Raw genomic sequence first — 21762 nt, forward strand, 5'->3', positions numbered from 1 at the left:
GAATGAAACAAGAATGGGAAAAGAGAAAGAGAACAGACAGGAGGCAAGAAGAAGGGGCTTGATGTTAAATACTCTCAGACAAGCAGCCGCGAGCTTTCCTAGGATCCCCATAGACCTCTGACCACCTCACCCCTTTCCATGAACAGCCACAGAGGAATGCCCTAATGGAGTACTAGTAAGAAACTCATATCTGAAGGCAAGCATTGTTTCTAGAGCATTCTGAGGGTGTAGTCTGGACATACTCAATGTGACTTAGGCATTAGGGACCTGTCCCTTGCAGTTCCAGGCACAGGAAGTGCACAATCAAAAGCTAAAGTCTGGTGAGGTCTCTATCTTTGATCACAAATGGCCACTGGATCTCAGTATGCTCACCCATCTTTGTGCATGCAGGGGACATGGAGTGGGGTCTGGTATTTTTTCTGAGAGAGAGAGAGAGAGACAGAGAGAGAGAGAGAGAGAGAGAGAGAGAGAGAGAGAGAGAGAGAGAGAATGAACCAGAGTTCTACCCTTATGCCCTCAATTAACCTGAATTATTATCTCTGAGACTCAGTCTCCCAATGCAACCAAGCTACTGGCTATAGTTTTAATATGATGAATTTGGGGGCACACAAACCTTTAGTTCATACTAGGACAGATGAGAGAGAAGTCAGAGCTGGAACTGACATACAAGCAAGCTCATCTGTAGAGTAGTGGGACATGCAGCACTGAAACTCGGGTAGGATCAACAGGATGAAGCTGTCCATGCTGTCATGGTAGCCAGTACTTCTGGTCAGAGACTGCAGGACAGGTAACCTCTACAGCCAGTGACTGATGGCACATTCCTTTGGCAGCCCCTGGACACATCTGCCCTAGCCACATAGTCTGCTTCTGTGTTGTGAGTTCCCAAGAGTCAGGAGAAGGGCTGTGTTTGCTTCCCTTCTCTCTTGTGTTCTCCTCTATGTATTCCTCAGATTACTTTGTGAACATCTCCCACATGATGTCTGCTCTTCTGTTGCACTGTGTGTGTGTGTGTGTGTGTGTGTGTGTGTGTGTGTGTATGTATGTGTGTGTCTGTCTATCTGTATGTATGTGTGTGAGTGAGTGTGTGTATGTGTGTGTGTTGTTTATCTGCAGATAATGCCTACCCCTTAGAGTAATGTCAAGAATAAATGGGCTGTTCTGAGTGTAGCTATTTGGTTGAGGGTAGATATGTCACAAACAGTTGTTGCATGAGGGAGGGAGGGAGTAAATGAATCTTCACTGGAGAAAGTATACATTTTTATGAATTAATTGACCTCTGAGTGTGGCGGTTTAAATGAGAATGCCCCCCCATAGTCCTGTGGATTTGAATTCTTGGTCCCTAGTTGGTGGAACTGTAGGGTTTAGGAGGAATATTGTTGTTGGAGGAGGAGGTGTGTCACAGGGGTTGAGCTTGCCAGGTTCAAAAGCCCACACCACTCCTGGTTAGCTCTCTCTCTTGTGCTTATGCATAAGAATGTAGCAGTCTTGCCTTACAGAAGCTTCTCAGTTTGAGAAGGTCCCATTTATTAAACTCGGTGTCTGTGCTTCTGCTGTAATGTTCAGGAAGTGGTCTCCTGTACCAATTCTTCAAGGGTACCTGCCACTTTCTCTTGTAAGAGGTTCAGTGTGGCTAGATTTATCCATTTAGACTTACGTTTTGTGCATGGTGATAGACATGACTCTATCTGCAGTCTTCTACACACCAGTATCGAGTTATGCCAGCACCATTTGTTGAAGATGCTTCCTTTTTCCATTGCATAATTTTAGTTGTTTTGTTAAAAATCAGGTGTTCATAGGTGTATGGATTAATATCAAGATTTTTGATTCGATTCCACTGGTCTATCTGTCTATTTTTGTGCCAATACCAAGCTGTTTTCAGGACTATCGCTCTATAGTAGAGCTTGAAGTCAGGGATGGTGATGGCTCCAAAAGTTCCCTTATTGTATAGAGTTGTTTTGGCAACTAACAATCTGAGCAATAGTGGACAAGCTACCTTAAATGCCCTTTCCTGATAATGAGATTGATCACTACCTTATACGCCATCCTAGGGCCTTCATTCAGTAGATTATGAAAGCAGAAGCAGACACCCACAGCTAAACATTGAGCAGAACTCCTGCAATCCAGTTGCAGAGAGGGAGAAGTGATGAGCAAAGGGGTCAAGCTCAGGTTGCAGAAACCCACAGAGACAGTTGACCTGAACAAGGGGGAGCTCATGAACTCCAGACTGATAACTGAGAAACCAGCATAGGACCAACCCCAGACCCCCTGAACATGGATCTCAGTTAGGGGGCCTGGGTAGTCTAGGGGACCTCTGACAGTAGAACCAGGATGTATCCCTGGTGCATGAAAGGACTTTGGGAGCACATTCCTTATGGAGGGATACTCCCTTAGCCTAGAGGCAGGAGGGAGGGCTTAGTCCCTACTCCAAATGACTTGGCAGATTTTGATGACCCCTCCTGGAAGGCATCACCCTCCCTGGAGAGTGGATGGGGAATGGGACAGGGGAGGGGGGACAGTGCATGGAAGGATGGCAGGGAGATGGAACTGGGATTGATATGTAAAATAAGAAAAAAATGTAAAAATTAAAAAAAAAAAAAAAAGAATGTGGCTCTCTCTCAGCTGCCTGCCTCCCTGCTGCCATGTTCCCTGCAATGAAGGGCTTTGGCTCACCCTCTGAAACTGCAAGCAAGTCCCCAATAAACTCTTTCTTTCATATGTTACCTTGGTCATGGTATCTCTTCACAACGATAGAAGACAACAGAAGACTGAACCTGTGTCACCAGCAGCTGCTAAAGCAGTCCATAGTGAAAGCAGGGTAGGAAAAAAAAAAAAAACAATGAATGGAAGGTTGTAAGGTGGAATAGAAGCCTCGAGTGCCATGAACATGCCAAAGCAGGCACCTGCTGGGGGCTGGGAGCAGCTCCTGGTGGAGATGAGATGTGGAAGAGCTCAAAGATGGGCAGTAGATTACCAGATAGAGAAAGGCATGAGGAATATTCTAGGCAGATGCTATGCTAAGGCCCTGTGGCAGGGCCATAGAGGGCACTTTGGAGAAACAGTGAGGGCTTGTGTGGCTAGATCCCCCAAAGGGTGACCAATAGAGAGGAAGAATTGGTGGAAGAAGCCAGGTTACAAAAGGCTCAGCATGTGGAACTTGAAATTGGTGACTTCATGTTACTCTCATGGCTCAGAGGCAACCAAACACAACACCTGTAGAGGAACTTAGCCATGCCAGGCCTGTGAAATGGAGGGATTCCTCTGTAGTCTACTTCTTCAGAGGATTGTAGGCAGGAAATGAGAGAGCTGCATATGGGCCTTTGGTAACCTCTCAAATACTGCCCTGCTTATGGGCATTCAGATCATGTGACTAACAGAGCCATGAGGAGCAGTTTGGTAGGCTTCCATGTGGCACCTTGAGAAACTGGGGCAGTACCATGTCTTCCCCAGCAGAGAACCCTCCTGTGTTCCTTGAATCACACTAGACCTTCTGGGAACTCCAACTTCGGTCCTTCCTCTCCTTTTCCAGAGGACAGGGAAGAGGCAGAGACCAGCTCTTATGTCCACCATCTTCCAGCATTCCAGGGGAAAAGCTGAAATATCCGTGGAGAGCTGAGGCTTTGAGTCGGGTGGAAGCCAGAGCAGGCTTTTCAGTCTTGAGTCCTCGTGCCCTAGAGAATACTAGACAACACTGGATAAGGAATTCTAACCCCAAGCTCTGGCTGGACAACTTCAGGCAAGTTCCTCCTTAGGAACAAGCCTCAATTTTTCTCCATGGTGATGGCAGGCCTGACCTAACTAGCCTACAGAGCTTTTGTGGATGTCACTGTCACATGATTCCAAGGCAAGGAGCTATGCAAATGAAAGAGTTCTGAGTCCACCTTCTCTGCTGCCCCCAAATAGGGCACACGTTGGAATTTGAGCAGGAATTAAGTGCTGTGAAGATGAAACATTATATTTTAAGTTCCTGGGCCAAATTGCAGGCCCTATCTGGCCCTGAAGGGCAGCTGATAGGTTGGGTGAAGAGAGGTAACTCCTTATTGATCATATATGCCTGGAGGCAGACTGCATTCCTGTATGTACAAATTCATGGGCATGTGAGAGCTGAGGGCTTTTTGCACTGTGTGCACATAAGAGGGTCTTGGCTGGAGTCTTACAGATGCACCCCCATGGGTGTATTATAGTTTTGGAGTCTGTCTGTGTGCAGCATAGCAATGTCTGTGTAGGCTTGAGGGACCCGTGTCCATATGCTCATGGTAGTATATATGTGTATGTGTTATGAAGCCATATGTTGAGGGACGCTGTGAGCTCCAAACAAAGCATGTGTCTGTGTGATGGAGAGCAAATGACTGGACAGGGATCTGGGAGCAGCCTGGGTTGGGGATTCTCAGTGCTGCACATGAAATTCTCAGTGGAAGTCCAGACAGGACTGACAGGCAGCTGGGCTAGGGAAGAGGAAATTCTTGAGCTTTCTAGGGAGACACCTGCCATGAGTTGCCACCAGGAGGTGAGGCCACAGGTCCCTAATCATTGCCTTTTCGTTGGAAATGTGCAGGGGGGCTTGAGGATCCCTGTCACTCGAAGGGGGAAGTCATGGAAGGGAGACTGCTTTCTAAATTCAAGGTCTATCCCCTGAGGCATTAACTCAAGCGCCACCCTGCTGTTGTAACTGCAGGTGAGAGAGGAAGAGAAGGTGCAGAAGAGGGGGAGGGGCAGCAAGGGCCTAGCGGGACCTGCAGCTACTTTCCCCTCCCCACTTCCTGCCACTAGAAATGAGTCCCGGCCTTGGGGGACCCTGCAGGTCCCCAGTACTTCCTAGAGAGTTTAGGGGAGCCCTTCTTCCTGGGCGGGGTAGACTTTCTCTACCCCAGGAAGGCAAGCAGTGGTTAAATGTGATTTTCTCTGAAGTCAAGTGAAATCGCAACGCCCCCCCCCCGCGCCCGCCACACACACACACACACACACACACACACACACACACACACACACACACACCTCACACTCACACACATTCACCTTCATCTTGGGGGTCACTTGCTGACCCGTTCCCAAGCTGCACCCACCAGCCAGGTCCCCGACCTGGCCTGTCTGCCCAGTGGGCATTCCCAGTGTCCCGCATAGCCAGGAACAGTGTGGTGCAGGCAGCAGGGCCGGGTCCCCACCCCGCCCCTCTGCAGGTCCCCAAGGCTGCCTCCACCACCCCACTCGCGCAGTCCGGCTCTTCTCCGCGCCAGTCCCAGGCGCCGTTCATTCATGATTGGTACTCGGCCCCCTGAGACCCAGCCCGAGCGCGGGGCGGAGCGGCCGGGCGGCAGCAGGGGCGGGCGGAGCGCTGCTCCCGCACCGCACGCGGCGCGGGCTCGGCAGCCTCGGCCGGGCGGGCGCGCCGGCCCCGTGTCCAGCACCAAGCAGGCTTCGGGACTCAGGGCTAGGGGCTCAGCCCTTGGCGAGGCTAGAAGTCCGGCTGGGTGCCCGCACTGGGGGGTGCCTGCAAAGGCTCTCGCGAGCTGCTGGCCCTGGGAGTCAGTGCATGTGCCTGGCTGAAGACAGCAGCAGCCAGAAGCTCCCGGCACCCCGGCCCCACGCTCTCTGAATACCAAGCTGCAGGCTAGCTGCCCCGGGCTTTTTGCCTTCTTGCTTTTCCTCTCCTCCAATTCAGAGTGGGCAATCCACACCGATTTCTTTTCAGGGGAGGGGAGAGGCAGGGCCTGGGGTCCCAAGTCGCACACAAGTCTTCGCTGCCATGGGGGCCGTCATGGGCACCTTCTCATCTCTGCAGACCAAACAAAGGCGACCCTCTAAAGGTAAGCACTTTGTCCTCTGTTTGCTCCCCTGAAAAGGTTTGGGAGTACTGGGTGTTGTGTTGAGATGCAACGTTCTGTCTCCCTTAGTTCCAAATCCCCTAGCCATAAAGGTTCTGGATAGCCTCTTTAGCCAAGGGAGTAAGAACCTCGTGGGAAGGCTGGTGTGAACATCCAGGGGCAGCAGTCAGGGAGAAAGCTGGCCCTCTCCAGGGGCGAATAGACCCTTCTCTCCTGGGAAATATGTGGGAGCAGAAGGAGACAGATTCACAGGTGGAGAAAGCTGCGTTCTCTGGGCTGGGAAGAAATGTTGGGAGGCTCTTCCCGCTCCCATGAGGGCTTGCGTTGGTGCAACCTCGAGCATCTAGCAAGAGTGCTTACACCCATGCAGGTTTCCTTGGGAATGGCCATGCCTTGCCAGGTTTTGACCTGGCAGCCTAACCATGAAGGAGAGTGATTTGCCTGTCCACCCTTAAAACCTCTGCAAGCCAAAAGGAATCAGCTACGTCCAGGTGGTGAACCCCCCCCCCCAGGCTCAGGTCCTGGGACACAGGGAGTCTACTGGAAAGAACACAACAGTATTAAGGTGTGTCTGCTGCTAAGATCTGAGGACTTCAGGGGAATGGAGAGAGCTGTGAAGAGGTGGCTGGGCAGGGGCGGGGCTGGGGGCGGGGCGGGCGGGGCGGGGCTAAAGCTCACATATCCTGGGAATCCCAGTCTGTAGCTGTTCCACAGTTGCCCTTCTCCAGCTGTGGCATGCCCATCACCAGTGGGGCAGTTGTCAGATAACCACGTGGAGTTGGGTGACTTTGTTGCACCAAGGTTCACCGTGCAGTCCTCTTTTCCAAGAGACAGAAATTTGCTTATAGGGATTTTAAAAAAGACTGGAAACAATCAAGAAAAAGATAACGATGGGCTTGGTTTGCTTAATGCTCAAGTGCCATTGCAGATGACAGATGGATTCTAAATAGTTTCACACTCAAATGTTCAAGTTCTGAGATTTAACAAATTCTGACTCCAGGTGAAGACACAATACCCACCTTGTGCTAGCTAGTGATCAGAGCTGTGTTTGGGTGATAGTGGATCCCGGTACCCAATGAGCCTCCTCATAGGACCTGTTCCATCTCATCTTGGTTGGGAGCATTCATAGAGATACCAAGGAAGAGAGGGCCAGGCTTCTGGTCCAGTCCTGAGAAACAAGCTAAATGAACACCATGGAGAAACATCTGCAGGTGCAGGTCTCAGGCGATGAGCCCAAGCTGTCATGATAGGCCAGAATCGGAAGGGGCTTCTGTTTATTCACTGGGTTCTTTGCCCTGATGCCATTCAGCAAACCAGAGAAAGGCAGATCTGCAGACCTTGGCCCAGGGTCTCGGTGCTCTGAGCTCTGCCTCTCCTGTGTCTCAAGGTGCTGCTTCGCTGGGACGGTATTCAACACCAAATCCAAGTCTCCTCTCCCATCATGAAGGGGATGATGGGAGAGGACATGAGGTCCCACAGACCATGGAGGGGACTGCTAGGCACAATTAACTTAGGTTTGTTGTTGTTGTTTTGTTTTTAATATCTACAATGTCTGTATTTCTTTGGGAGGGAAGCAGGCATCACATTAGAGATCTGTGGCTCTGTAATCCAGTGGAGTGTAGGTGGCAATCTCAGCCCTGTCACTTCAGTCTTGAACCTTGGGCAGATCTCACTTCCTATGAATCTCAATTTGCATATACACCAAATGGATAAGAATGATACCTTCCATGAGAAGCTGGAGAAGGTGGAGGGAGAGAGTGTCGCATCTCATATACTGTGCTTTCTGAAGCCACTAGAAGAGACTGTAGTGAGAGCAAAGGGATGGATGAGTGATGGCCGTGGAGATGCATAGAGCTGTAGGGTGCAGGTGTTACCATCAACCGTTCCAGCCTCTTGGTCCCAAATCCAGGTCACCTGGGGGCAGTTCCTGCAGGATTCCAGAGGCCACAGCACTTCTTCTCTCTTAGGAAATTAAGAAAGAGGAGAGTGTACAGCATTCACTGTCTGTGCCACAATGGAGTGACTGGCCATGTTTCGTCTGAACATTCTCATTTGACCTTTGTAGGAGTGTCTGTGGCTCCTAGAAGATCCAGGCTCACTGAGTGGATTCCCTAAGTTAGCTCTTCTATTCAGAGCAGTAGACATCAGCTTGAGCTGTCCACAAGTGCAACTGTGTACCTTTTTTCCAGGCCTTTGCCCCAGAAGAGAGTCCAGCCTCACTGTCTTGCCCAGCAGAATGAAAATCTGTAAGCCTCCCTTCCATTGCAGGGGGCTTAAGAATATGGACAAGGCTCCACTGGAAGGCATTCTCCTGGACATTTTTTTTTTTCAGGTTCTATTTGGTTCTCAGATTCTAAAGGTTTTATTGTGGGTGCTGTCATTGGAGCCACTGCTCTGATCTCTGGGATGTCAGACTCAGGTCTAATTAGATGCAGTCAGAAGAGGATGGTGGGGATTTTTAACAGAAGAATCTGTCTCCCTGCTGGGTTCAAACCCAGGCTCCACCACTCACTAGCTGCATGACTAAGCCTTGTTTTCTTCCACTGTGAATCAGGGACAGTAATGGTTATCATCTTAAAATAGCTGTTGTGTTGCTTGTGTTCTGTGGATGATGGAAGGCAAGTGCTTCCCACAGACCCTGCGATCAGTGGTCACCAACTTTTAGGTCCTGTTCAGTGTATGGCTGCACTACTTAGGCCATCAGGATGTCCTGTAAACAGCCTTTCAAGCCCTTTTAATCCCTGTATAGGTAAGCAGGACCAGAAGCCAGGCACTGGGATGCTGAGCCTCTGCTACAGCCCACTAACCTCTGCACTGTGGCTGATCATGGAAACATCACAGTTGACTCAGCCACAGCTCCAAGTGCTCAAAGAGAACTTGGAAACACATGCACAACTTTAAAACAGGGTGACAATCTAGTGTGATTACTGCTGAGAAAAAAAAAAATTCCACCTAGCCCAACCTCATGCTCAGGAAGCACTCCCCGAAGGCAGCAGAAATCTAAAGTAATTTAAGAGCTTTGCCACTGAACAAAAGCATAGTGTTCACTTTCTGTCATCTGTTTGGGATCTCAGTGTGTCTTTAATTGAAAATGGGGAAAACTTTGTCTGGGGGTTTCAGGCCCTGTCCCCAGTCCTAGGTAGAGTTTCTTTTGCCAGCAATTTCAAAAGTGTTTTTTCCTCCCCAAAGACTCTGCTCTTAGGTTTGAATGTCTGAGCAAGGCTGGATACAGTGAGGAGCTAAGCAGAGGAGCATGCAAGTGCATCTGCTGGCTCTGTGGGCATCAGGGGACTGCATGAAACACTGGATCAGCCCTATCCAGTAGAGACATGCTGTTCGCAGATAGCCCGGTGATGCTTAGGTGGCTGGGTTCCAACTTCTCCATGATTAAGTACAACATTCAGAACTTGAGACTCTCAGTTTTAGACCTCCATGGTACCCACTAAGTCATCTAGAAAAATCCATGGCTATCAGATAATTTTTATCAGGTCACATGGTAAGAGAGAGTCAAATAGGAGAGTGGTCTTGTGGGTCCTAAATTGGAGAACCCTTTGGAGAATTGTAGAAGCATAGAATTCCTGATGCGCCTGGCCTTGAAGTTGATGGATGGGGTGGTGTGTTAATCCTAGAGAGCCCTGAGAGGCAGCAATGGACAGAAAGTGTGGGCTCAAATCACACCAGCCTGGACTCAGGGATCATTGCAAATCACTCTGCCTTAGAAATATCCTTTTCTTTATCTCTGAAAGGGGAGTACCAAGCAATAGACATGTGTGTGCCCTGAGCTTTACTTACCTCAGCAGCTCTGTCCATCATTTAAACTCTGTAAGACTCTTACCCCCAAACCCTACCTCACTTACTAATTCAAATTCCACCCAAATTCCAATAACTCACTCAGCTGTTTCTATATTCAAGAAGCCTTCTCTAAGCCTCAGAGAGAAGTAACTTCTTCCATCTGAATTCCTAACATTTTAAACCTTAGCCATGCTTGGAATCAGTCAATGAAGGTGTTAATCCTCTCACCCATCATAGGTTTCTTGAGGGCCAGCAATATGTCTGAGTTATTCTTCACAGTCCCTGGCTTGGTTCTTTGCACATAGTAGGTTCTTAGTAAGTATTTTCCAATGGAAGCGACAACAATAAGATGGTTTGTCTCTCATTGTTTCTAAGAATTGCAGACCCCACAGGAAAAGTTATCTTACCACTGGAGTTTCAGTCAGCAGCCCCTCCGCCTGAATGAATGCTGTGATTTTGGTCTGTTGGCTTTGATTAGCTTTGTCTGTGAAGTGTACTGGATCTGTTTACCATTCCATAAGGAAGCACTGAGAACAGTTTCTACTCTGCAATTCCTAGATTCACAGGAGGACTGGGTAAAGGGGCTCACTGCCTAAATTCAGAGGTGTTTTCAGTCTGGTCCCAGAAACATGACAAAGGCGAAGACCCCTTTGTCTACCTGGAAGGTCTTTGCCCAGTAAGGTAGTTTGTAAATGTATTCCTTAGCAGATGAGTGAGTGATGGATGGTTGCACAAATAAGAAAACCAATAAACAAGAAAAATGAATGAAGGAGCAAGTAAATAATCAAATGAGTGGCAAAGGAAGACTGAATAAGTGAGTCTGTGATTAAATGGCTACATCCATAAATGAATGAGTGGATACATGAGTGGATGATGAAGTCCTGGGAAAACTGTAGCAGCATATTGTCTCTTTATGATGAACAGTAATGATTATGCTTCATAGTTCCTGTACCTAAGCATTTGTCTCAGTTCATGGCTGCTGCTAGCAACACAGGACCACAGACTTGAGTATCTTAAAGACAAGGAGCTTGTTTCGGTCTATAGCTCCAGAGATCAGAGGTGAAAATAGCTCATTGGTGACTGGTCGCCTTCTTGCTGACAGAGTCCTGAAACACACAGGGTGTCCGTGGGTGAGAGGTACCTTTGTGGTTTCTTCTGTTCCTTTAAAGCCTCCAGCACTCTGATGGGGTGCCACTCTGAAGACCTTACTGAATCCTAATCACTAACCCCCCAAAGGTTCTATGCACCAGAGTTCAATTTTCTACCCTCTTAATACTTCATGGTAGAAATTAAGCTCTAACATCAGCATCACAGGGGACAAACTACAACAACCCCCATAGGAAACACGGAAGAATCAAAGGCACAGGAAATTTTAGTGCAGAGAGCTAATAGCAAAACTTACAGGAAGTGCCTTCCAGAAGGGCCAGTTTAGAAGGGCCTGAGGCATTTTGGCTACGATAAGTGTGTGATATCTGTAGGGAAAGTGGGAAAAGGGTAGTGCGTCTCTTGGCTTCACACTTTTGTGGGAAGAAAAGCAAGGATTCTTCTCCAACATCACCTCATACTTCCCAGGTTCAGTGTCACCTGGTCTACATGTCCACCCATTCATTTGTTCACTTGCCCAACCCCATAATTATTCCCTAACATTGTTCCCTGGTGTCGTTTCTGCCTAAGATCAGTTCCAGCTCCTGTACCTCTTTCCTGTTTGACTTCAAACCCAGGACAAATGATGGAGGTGCCCATTTAACATATCAAAGCACCTGGGTTCACTCAGCATCCCTCAGTCCCTACCCTTTGCAGGGCCCTCCTAGCTGACATACCCTGCCACATACCCTACACTAACCTTCTCCAGGGGCTGGGCTGCCTTTCCCTATACAGTCCAACCATTTTGGTTATTCACTCTTTTTGTACCTTTGGGCCTCCTGGCTGCTGTACCTGATCACCCTCTCTCCCCTGCCCCTTCCCTTCCTCTCCTATGTATCTATAATAAACCTTCTCCTCCACCATACCTAGGACCAGTCATTTCCTTTTTATCCCCCCCTTTTTTGTCAAAATCTGTTGCTAAAACCCATAACCAGTCATACTCCTTTTCCCTTTTAGTTGTTGTTGTTGTTCTTCCCCTCCTCTCTTCCTCCTCCTCCTTCTTCTTTCATTCTCTTCCACCTCTATCCCCCAGTCACCTGGTGAATTCCTACATATTCTTCAAGGCCCCATCCAACATCATCCCACACTCCTGTAGATAGAGCATATCTCCCACTTCTTTTATCCCCTGTAGTGGGATATTCACTTTGTCTCCTTCTGTGGCACTGACCACACCCATTGGGGGGTGGAGCCAGGGGCGGAAGTGACCTGTGGATAGATAGAGCATATCTCCCACTTCTTTTATCCCCTGTAGTGGGATATTCACTTTGTCTCCTTCTGTGGCACTGACCACACCCATTGGGGGGTGGAGCCAGGGGCGGAAGTGACCTGTGGAATGAGGTCTGAGGAGGAGCCCCGAACACTCTCTTGCTGGTGGGTGGTGGAGAGGGAGCATCCGGTGGAACTTGCTGTCTAGGTTGTAAGTTATTTCTCCCTAAATAAACATCTATTAGGCCTATTTGTTTATCTGGATCCTTATTTAACCACAATAATCCCCCATGGCTATTGATGCTGTGCCACACACACACACACACACACACACACACACACACACACACACACACACACAAAGCAAGGATATAAGGCTATTGTTATAGTTACACAATTATCCCTCTGTCTGGCTCTCAGGGGCTGATTCTTATTCCAGAACCCCTGTCAAGCCTGACACCTGGTCTAGACTTGATGGATGTTGGCAGTGTGGAGGAAAGAATGGATGGGTTGGGGTGTGTGTGTGTGTGTGTGTGTGTGTTGTGGTGACTAAGGAGCATGGGAGCATTTCAGTGCAAAAGAGAAGTCCAAGACCCAAGTCTGCACCTGGGGAGAAGTCTGCAGCATTCTGCATAATGGTCCTGGAGCCGGTGTTCCCACTCATCAGACATGCAAGGAACATAATTGGAAAGGAAAGAGGGAGAGGGAGAGCAAGAGACCAAGGGTCCTGGAGCTTTCAGAGAAACTAGTTTCAGCTCCCTCCAGGTGCTACCTTAAGTAGGTCACCTTCTAGAAGTAGCCATAGTCAGGTGGGATATTGCTCTTTTTCCATGTGCTAGCTAGCCATGACAGTAATACTTTGGATTAATTCTTATTATTCCAAGTCCTATTAAAAGCCTGTTCAGAAACAAGAATAAGACCTCATTAGAATCAGGGTGCCAAGAGAGGGGTGCACGATAGTTAGGACCACTGGGTCAAGGTCACAAAGGCTCTCCTCTTGTTTCACTGGATGCTTTACTCTGTTCAGCTGTGACCTTTGGCTTTATGTCCTGGGGACTAGAGCCATTATAGCCACGGTCACTGACATTCTGGGTCATTTCATAGCCATTCCCACCTATGGAAAGTTGTCAAGGTCAGTTGGTTACAGAAATTCCCAGCCACGAGGTATGAAAACATAAATCAGCTTCCAGGGCCAATATTAATACCAAAAGTACCCAAAACTGGCCCAGCCTCAACCAAATGCCAGGCACCTTTCTCTCCCCATTCCCATTCCTGTATTGCTTTATCTTAACTATGCAGGACAAAAATGCTGTGGTAGTTCCCATTTTGCAGGAGAGGAAACAGAGCCTCTGAGAAGGAAAGTGCTTTGCTGGGGTCCTAGGGCCGAAGACAGCAGAATCTGGTTCTGGCCAATGGCAGAGTCTAAGCTTTGACTCCCATGTCAGCCTCCTCCCTCCTGGCCTCATAGCAGGAGCCTGGGGAACTTGGGGGGCAGTCAAAATGGGGAAATGAATGTAGGAAGTAGTGCTCAAGGAGAGACTGAAGCTTTTCATTAGCCGCACTGAGCAAGCAAGCTGCCTGCAGGCCCCAAGAAAAACAGTCTTAGAATATCTCAAAGCACCCCTGGATCTGCTTCCATTTCATCTGACTCCGTGGAAGCTGGAGTCTGAAATGATTGGGGGCAGAAGGGCAATTAGCAAATTCATTAATAAGATTAAACCTCTCTCCTCTAATTATTTATGTGAACTAGATTTTTCTCCCTTTGTTACCGCAATCGTGGTCTGTCAGGGAAGGATCAAGCAACCATTTAAGCATCTTCAAGTCTGTTAGGATCTCAGACCTCCAGTGCTAGGCAGCCAATTCAGGGTTTCACGTGGTCTAGATGGGTGTGAGGGCTCAAGCAGTTTATGAGTGGTACCCATGCAAAGCAGGCAGATGCAAGAGTCTGCTATACATTTGCAGATAAACACCATCCTTTTCTTCTATTACCCAGGCACTCTTAGCTCAGGTCCGATCACATATGTTATATGTGCACAGTCACCATGAGCACATACTCATGGTTTTTTGGTTAGACAGACCTGAATTCTCTGCAACCTACTAGCCTCATGCCCTTGGCCAGGTCACATGGTATACGTAAGCCTTCATCTCCACATAATTGAGAAAACTGGGACACTGATAGTAATTCCCTTCGATACTGAGAATTAGGTGCAATAATATGTCCAAGGTGTAGTCAGCACACAGAAAGAATGCAATCAAAGCAATTCAATACTCTCTGGGTCTGTACTGGTCAAAGTATGGCCTCAGACCAGCAACTTCACCCCAGATTGGAGCTTTTTTGAAATGCGGAATCTCAGGCCCCAACTCAGCCCTAGAAAATCCTAACCTGTGTGTTAACAAGATTTCCAGATGGTTTGTACACCCACTGAGCTTTGAGAAGCAGTGGGCCAAAACACGCATTATAGAACTATATAGGTTACATGACCTAAGGTGATGCATCAAGCTGGACGGGACCTCTGGAATCCTCTGGCTCAAGCTTCTTGTTATGGATGATAAAGATGAAGAAGGAAAATGCATTGTCCATAGTCACATGGCTTGACTGTCCACCCGCTGACTACCTGGGTCTGCTTGTCTTCATCTGAATTATTTCACGTCAGCATACCAAGATTAGCATTTTTTGCAACTGATATTTTCCTTCTTTTTAATAAAATAGGAGTGCAGGACTAGGCACACCCATTAATTTCTAGAAATTTATATATAAATATATGTGTGTACCTGCATGAGTTGTGTTCCATGTGCCTGGAAGAGACTGGGGAGGCCAGATGAGGGTAGAGGGTATTGGAACTCCTGGAACAGGTGTTACAGTGAGTAGTAAACCACCCACTAGGTGATGAGAACTGAACCTGTTAGTCCAGCCAACCAAGAGGATGAATCCTGATTCTACCAGCCATTCATTAGCTTTACCCCCGTGTTCTCTGTTCCCTGAAGATGTGATAAGGAGAGATTCTGGGCCTCCATCCACCTCGTTTCTAAGACAGAGATCACAGCAGAGTCTGGTTGGTGGCTTGCCACTGGAGACTCTCCTGCACAGGAGATAGCATTAGGAATACCGGGAGCCTGCAAGCAGGCTGGCAGCCTGGATGTCTGTGCAAAGCCTTAGCATTGGGATGTGAAGCCAGAAAACTTAATAGAAGTCAGTGGAGTCTGAGTGGATAAAGAAGTACCCTGAAGCATGAAAGTCCAATTCCTTTTGCAGGGCCTTGAACAGCCTCTCTGTGGGGGTAGGCACCATAATCTCTTTTCATGTTTATACTAGCTATTACAGGCATAGTGTTATTCTTTGGAGAGTAGAAAACAAGGGGCTTGGGGTGAGGGTCCTGAATGGCTGGTGATCAGGCACAAGTCATCTTGTACCAGGACTGATTCCAAGGCAATACCTTCTGGCCTCTGATCCCTAGAGAAAGGCTAACAGTTGCTGCCAGCTTTTGGTTCTTCTTAGCCAATCATGCTGGCCTTAACCTGCTGAGAGGAGGGTTCTAAGAGACCATACAATTTCAGACACCCAGGGATGCCAGTACACTTGCATTCATGTATCCAGGGCTCCCTTTTTCTTCCAGTTCACGAAGTTAGCCTCTCAGGACTCTCCCAGAAGCTTATGTTACATTCTTAGCAGGCATCTCTTAGAATGGTTTCGGGGGGGCCATTGCCTTCCTTCTTTCCTTGTACAGGAGGAGAACTGGACTGGATTAGAACTCCAAGCTGTATAGATCCTAATGTTAAAATGATGTCATCTTAAAACTCCCCACTAACAGCTATTTAGACAATTGAAGAAGAAAAAATAAAGTTTTGTTTTCTTTTTAAGTCAGTGAATATTTGAATTTCTTCCCATCATTACTACACTGGTAACAAAGTGTGAATACAATATGTTGTCAAAACACATGTATTCAGTGTCTGGTGCCTCTGCTTCGCTGATGCTGTAGGAGCATCTTGAGTGTGACCTTCAACATCTCAGTATTGGAACTGGAACAGACAATGAAAAGAAAGGTGCTTTGGACACTGCCTGTGTGCCAGAGGCTGTGCAAAGTGTGAACAAAATAACCACAAAAGGAAACATGATAGCTTAGTAGCCAAAAGCTGTAGAGTAGAAACCAGAGGAGTCAGGCAAAATATTTACATGGCTCATTGTGCCCAGTACTATACTAAGGACTTTGACACTGTAAAACTACTTGAACTCTTACAGCAGTGGTTTTCAACCTCCCTGGTGCTACTGTGACCTTTTAATACAGTTCCTCTGTTGTAGTGTCCCACAACTATACCATTACTTCTTTTAACTGCTTCATAACTGTCATTTTGCTAGTTTTGAGTCAGAAATATCTGTGTTTTGTGTTAATCTTAAATGACCCCTGTGAAAGTGTTGTTTGGTTCCAAAGGGGTTACAAACCTTAGGTTGAGAACCACTGCCTTATAGCAGCTTGAGGAGAGAAGTGCTTTGTACAGAAGCAGTCTCATGCACAGGAAGTAGGTGTGGATAGATAAGGAAACTGAGGCTCAGGAAGAAGTGACTGGCCCAAGCTCCCCCAGATACTGGCAAAAGGATTGGGAATTGCCACCAGATCTTAGTGAATCTGAAGCCTTTATCCTAGAGCATCTTCACTCTGGTAGCAACAGAGAGAGGAGAAAATCTGAAGATCATGCACCTAACACCTCAGCAGTTAGCTTCTCTTTAAGCCTTGAAGTACCCAAGGATGGATGTGAACACTACTTCCAGACAAGGAAAGAGAGAAAAAAAGGCATAGCTAGATAAGTTATCCCTCATATCTGTGAGCTTTATTTCCTCATATTCAACCTACCCCATGTGGGAAATATTCAGAAATGAAAGTTTAAAAGGTAAAGCTTGAATTTATAACACACACTGAACACTGTGCCAAAGTGTTAAGTACACAGGCAAGGTGACATGTTAACACTCTCTGAGGTAGTAGGAGCCACCTAGAAATGATTTTAAGATGCATAGGAGGATGAATGGAGGCTGCATAAAAATACTATGTATTTTATATAAGAGACCCATGAGCATTCTTGGGGTGTTTTTAATCACTGGTTCTGGAACCATTTCCCCAAGAAACGAAGAGTCAAGGCTATTCAATTCACTCTTTTCTCATGAGTGGCCGAGTTAGGACTTGGACTCAATGGTTAGACTCAATGGTTAGACTCAAGTGCCTGTACTTAGTCACAGGTCTAGGCTGCATCTCATATCTTACTCTGCTTCACTACAGAATGGGTACCACTATGGGGATTCACAGGAGAGAGGAAGCATTTTTATCTGAGAGGCAGAGCCTGAAGAACCAGAGAAGAAGCCTGAAGAAGGTAGTAAGAAAGCTGAACAAAAGAGCTAGTATTCAACCCAGAAGGTAGGTAGGTTAGTGAACCTCTGAGCAGAAGGAACAGTGTGAGCAAAGTTGTTGATGGAAGCAATAGGAATACAAAAGAATTAAAACACAATGAGATACTTTGGGTTTTGGGGACTCAGAAGATGTTAATGGAATGACTGTCAGAAATAGGTGGGAAGAGAATGGAAGCAAAGGCCAGAGTCAAGTGTCTCACATTCAAGAAGGTGGGTCCTGGAAGGTAGCAGATAGCAGGGGAGAAAAAAAGGATTGTGGGAGGAGAGGGTGGGACTGTCTTTTCATCTGCCCAAGACATTTCCCCATGATTGCTCCCAATCACATTTACTCTGTCCTTCTCCCATTTTCTTCTCTCTCCTCTCCTCCAAATCCATTTTCATATTGGTTATCCTCTTGACTAAACCACTGATTGCCTTGACCTGTTATATGACCATTCCTGTGAACATGCTTGTGTTTCTAACACCAGCATCCTTTCTTCAAAGATGTGGGACTTTCATCCTGCCATTCTGAGCATCTCAAAGCTTAACACAGTTCTAGGCACAGAGTTGTCACTTAGTGACTTGAAGTCATATCTCATAGTGATACACAAGGACCACATTCTTAATTGCAAACATATGGCAAAGGCATTTGGCATCCCTTTGAGCCTCCATAGTATATGCATAGATACGGACATCACAGAGCATTATACAGAGCAGGGGTTCTCAACCTTTCTAATGCTTCAACTCTTTAATATAGTCTCTCATGTTTTGGTAACTCCCAACCATAAACTTACTTTCATTGTTAACTTTGTAACTGTAATTTTGCTACTGTTATGTATTGTAATATAAATATCTGTGTTTTCTGTTGGTCTTTGGTGACCCCTGTGAAAGGGTCATTCAACCTCAAAGATTCATGATCTACAAGTTGAAAACTGGTCTAGGGCAAAATAGAATATTGGAGGCCATTCTATTTAGCTGAGAAGTGGTACAGCATGTTGGGTGAGGCAGGACTGAAGGCCCATCCTTGTTAATTGAGTTGTTGGATTCTTCCTTGTATATAAGTCTCTTTGTCTGTTAATTACAGTAATCATGGGACTAACTCAAAAGCTTGTTTCAAGAACTGATGTAATGTAAGTGCTTATGAAGCTGTAAGACAAATGATGATTGTTAATATCAGAGTCATAGTGGTAGGAATGATTTTCAAGATAGTTGTAATGCTTGTGGCTAATAGTTGTTAATGATGGTTATAGTTGTGATGTTTGTAAAATTGTAGTAATGGAGGTAGTGATGATGGTGGTGATAGAGGTAGTGTTATTGGAGATAGTGATGAGTATTGTGGGGACAATGTTATTGACAATGGTGTAAGTGTTGGCGATGGTAACTTGTATTAATGGAACTGGTAAAAATGTGCTGTTTGTGTTGATACAGCATAACAATGGTAATGTTAATGGTGATAACTGTAATAGATCGAATGGTGTTGATGACAGATGTGGTGGCAATGTAGTGGCTACACAGGTGATGCTGGTAGTAACCAATCGTTAGTAATAGTATTGTTGGTGGAGGAATATTAGTGGTGATAGTGGCACTGGTGGATTTGGGGCAATCATTATCTTTGTGCTAAGCTACCTTGGGCTTCACGGGATTTCCAGCTCCCACTACTTGAGCCCCTCTTCCCAGATATATTTGTCAGAAGGAGGAAAGAGAAAGACAAATATCCCATGCCTTGAGATTTCTTTCCTTATATAGTTGGTACTTTCAGGGTAATTGTAATCTAAGTTGTCTTCTTGGCACTTGCATTCCAACACACAGCACAGTATTGTGCCCAGTATGAAATCGTATCTGCAGTAAATATCCGAGCAGTGACAGAAGATCTTTGCAAAAGGACATAGGCCATGTTCTTGTACATCCTCATAAAAGTTAAGAGTCTCATCTCTGAGGACTATACGGAGTTTATACACTTGCATTAATACCACAACAGTATGGACACTGCAACCACTCTTTTCTGAGAAGTTTGGAAAGCTCTGCCCTGGGAGTCCCTAGGTGTCAGCCTGGCTCAACTCCTTGGATGCCCCCTTCCTCCAACTCTGCCTCTAAGGCTATGGCTGCTCTGCTGTAATTCTTTAATAATTTATTATAAGGGTATGTGGAGAAATGGCATCTCATACCAACCACTTCTGGGGTGTCACTGGCTTCCTCTTTGTGCCCTTGCTGTGCACTAGGAGCAAGAGGTATATACTGACTAGAGATGTCTTGACATTCAGTCCATGCCCAACTGAGTAGATACTGCAGAAGTAGTTTCAAGTGCCAGTGGCGCCACAGCCCAACCTCTAGGCAAGTTAGAGGCACCTAAACCCTTAATTAATTGTGTATAGAAAAGAAAATAGGCCCTTCAGCTTATGATATAGCTATATCCTGGTAATTTGTCTTAAACAGAAAGTGTTATAAACATCAAAAATGTATTGAATCCACCCAACCTGCCAAACATCTGAGCTCAGTCAAACAGCTCACTGCGGAGAGCTGCTGGTTTCCTCCCATGATCAAGGGCTGGCTGGAAGCATCTTGAGAGAATGTTATTCTGCATCTCTCTGGCTCAGGAAAGATCCAAACTCAAAATATGGTTTCTACTAAATGTATATCACTTCCATCCCATAGCCAAGCTGACAAATCACTGAGTTAAGCTGTTATAATATGGGTTGTCTGTAATCACATGCTCATAGCATAGCATTTGCATAGATTTTGACATATAGTAAGGGCTCTGAAATAACATGCTCATAGTATAGCATTTGCATGGGTATTATCATATAGTAGGGGCAAAATGAAATGCAGTCCTTACAAATACTGAGGATTGTTATTATTTCTACTCCTGCTGGAGAGATTGAGGCACCAACTTGTAAATCAAACTAGACCTTTGTGTTTCTGGTGCAATAGGCATGACTGTTATTTCTCTTGGATATCTGGCTCCATAATTCTGAGCCTAAGGGACTGACCCTTAGAATAGATCACATTATCAAAAAGGATAAGAATAAGTTTACACCTTTGGACAAGGGCTACTCTGCCAAACAAGGAATAGAATTTGGGTACTAACTGGTCTTAGAGTTAAACCCCATTGTTTCTTTTGCTGCCTATGTGACCTTACCTTACTACTTTGGCTAGGACTTAGATTTTTCATGAGTCCCATGAGGTTGGTAATACTGCCCACATGGGCTCCCGGGGAAGAGTATAGGAAATGAAGTGTAAATGGAGTGAGAGTGAGAATCCGTCTCTCAGGCAGCTCAGAAAGGGAAGGAAATGCAAAGACCAAAGTGGTTTTGGGATTAGAGCTGCCTGCAGCCTTTATATGTCTCTGAATCTGATTTGTTGTTCCCCTAAAACCCTGGAACAAAATCAAGAAGGAGAGGAAGAAAAGGAGGGAGAAGAGTCTGGAAGAAATTGTAAACATAGGAGTACACATAACCACTGCCCATCCCAAGGAAGTGGTCCACATGGGGAGAGTGTTAATGGCTTGTTTTCTCACATGCTGTGAATGTGCATGTTAAAGGATGTAGAAGAAAGGAGACAGGTAGAAAGACCTGGAGCAAAGACATGGTGTAGGAGAAAAGAAGAGAGATGGACAGGTTAAAAATACCAGCATACATTCTGAAAAGGGTGGAAACTGAAGCATCGTAAACACTCAACACTTTTAATACCACATAGGGGCTCCATGTGGCAAACAATTGTTGTTCTTTCAGGGGCATTTGCTATGTGTACACTTGCTATTGCATATACAACAACAGACACTGTGCTGGGCATTTCCCCCTACATTATCTCATTGAATTGCTATGCTATCCTAGGATACAGCTAGTGCTGTCATCTGTATTTCAGAGGTATGCAAATGGAATCTCAGAATGGAGCTATGAGGAACAGCCTGTGGTCACATAGCTAGGAAGGAGCAGTGTTTGTGCCCTTAGGTCTGAGATTCTGTACCTACCATCAAATATTTGACATTTGGGGAAGTTGAGGCTTGGGAATGGTGTTTCCTACAGTTGCACAGCCAACCTGATAGACCAAGAAGCCAAATGGCAGCTCTGACGGCCAGATCCCCAATTCTTTCCCTTTCCCTGGGCCCTCACTCATCATTTAAATTGACAAGACAAGAATCTTCTCTCTTCTATCCCCTCCTGTTTTGGCTGACTTCCAAAACTTCCAGGGAGTGATAAAAACCAACTCAAAAGATAAAAGCATCAGCACTCTCCCTCTCTAAGCCTGGCATCTGTGTGCTGTCTCATGGACTGCCCTATCCCCACCATTGCTATACTATGCCAGGAGACAGACCCTGCACGCTAGGATACCACTATCACTCCCCTCCCCCCCCCCACTCCAGTTCAGAGGACTCTCCATGTAATGACACGCACGGACTTAGATGATCGTGGGTAAATGCCTACTGTATTT

The 21762-nt window shown here is 46.4% G+C and overlaps 1 protein-coding gene across 5 annotated transcripts in view; it reads left to right on the forward strand.

Annotated features, from left to right (window-relative positions):
• The window catches only part of Kcnip1 (potassium voltage-gated channel interacting protein 1), a 360887-nt gene that overhangs the window by 145267 nt on the left and 193858 nt on the right, over window positions 1-21762 (forward strand). For 4 of the 5 annotated variants that reach the window (XM_051180970.1, XM_051180965.1, XM_051180969.1 and 1 more), the window contains exon 1: window positions 5472-5801. The exons of the other annotated variant lie outside the window; for it this stretch is intronic. Coding sequence is in view for 2 of the 4 variants with exons in the window: in XM_051180965.1 (XP_051036922.1) it covers window positions 5741-5801 (61 nt within the window). In the remaining 2 variants the exon portion in view is untranslated. Of the gene's footprint in view, window positions 1-5471; window positions 5802-21762 lie in introns of those variants that run through there. 5 annotated transcript variants of the gene reach the window in all.

Source organism: Phodopus roborovskii, unplaced genomic scaffold (genome assembly GCF_943737965.1).
Source record: "Phodopus roborovskii unplaced genomic scaffold, PHOROB, whole genome shotgun sequence".
Classification (NCBI taxonomy): domain Eukaryota; kingdom Metazoa; phylum Chordata; class Mammalia; order Rodentia; family Cricetidae; genus Phodopus; species Phodopus roborovskii.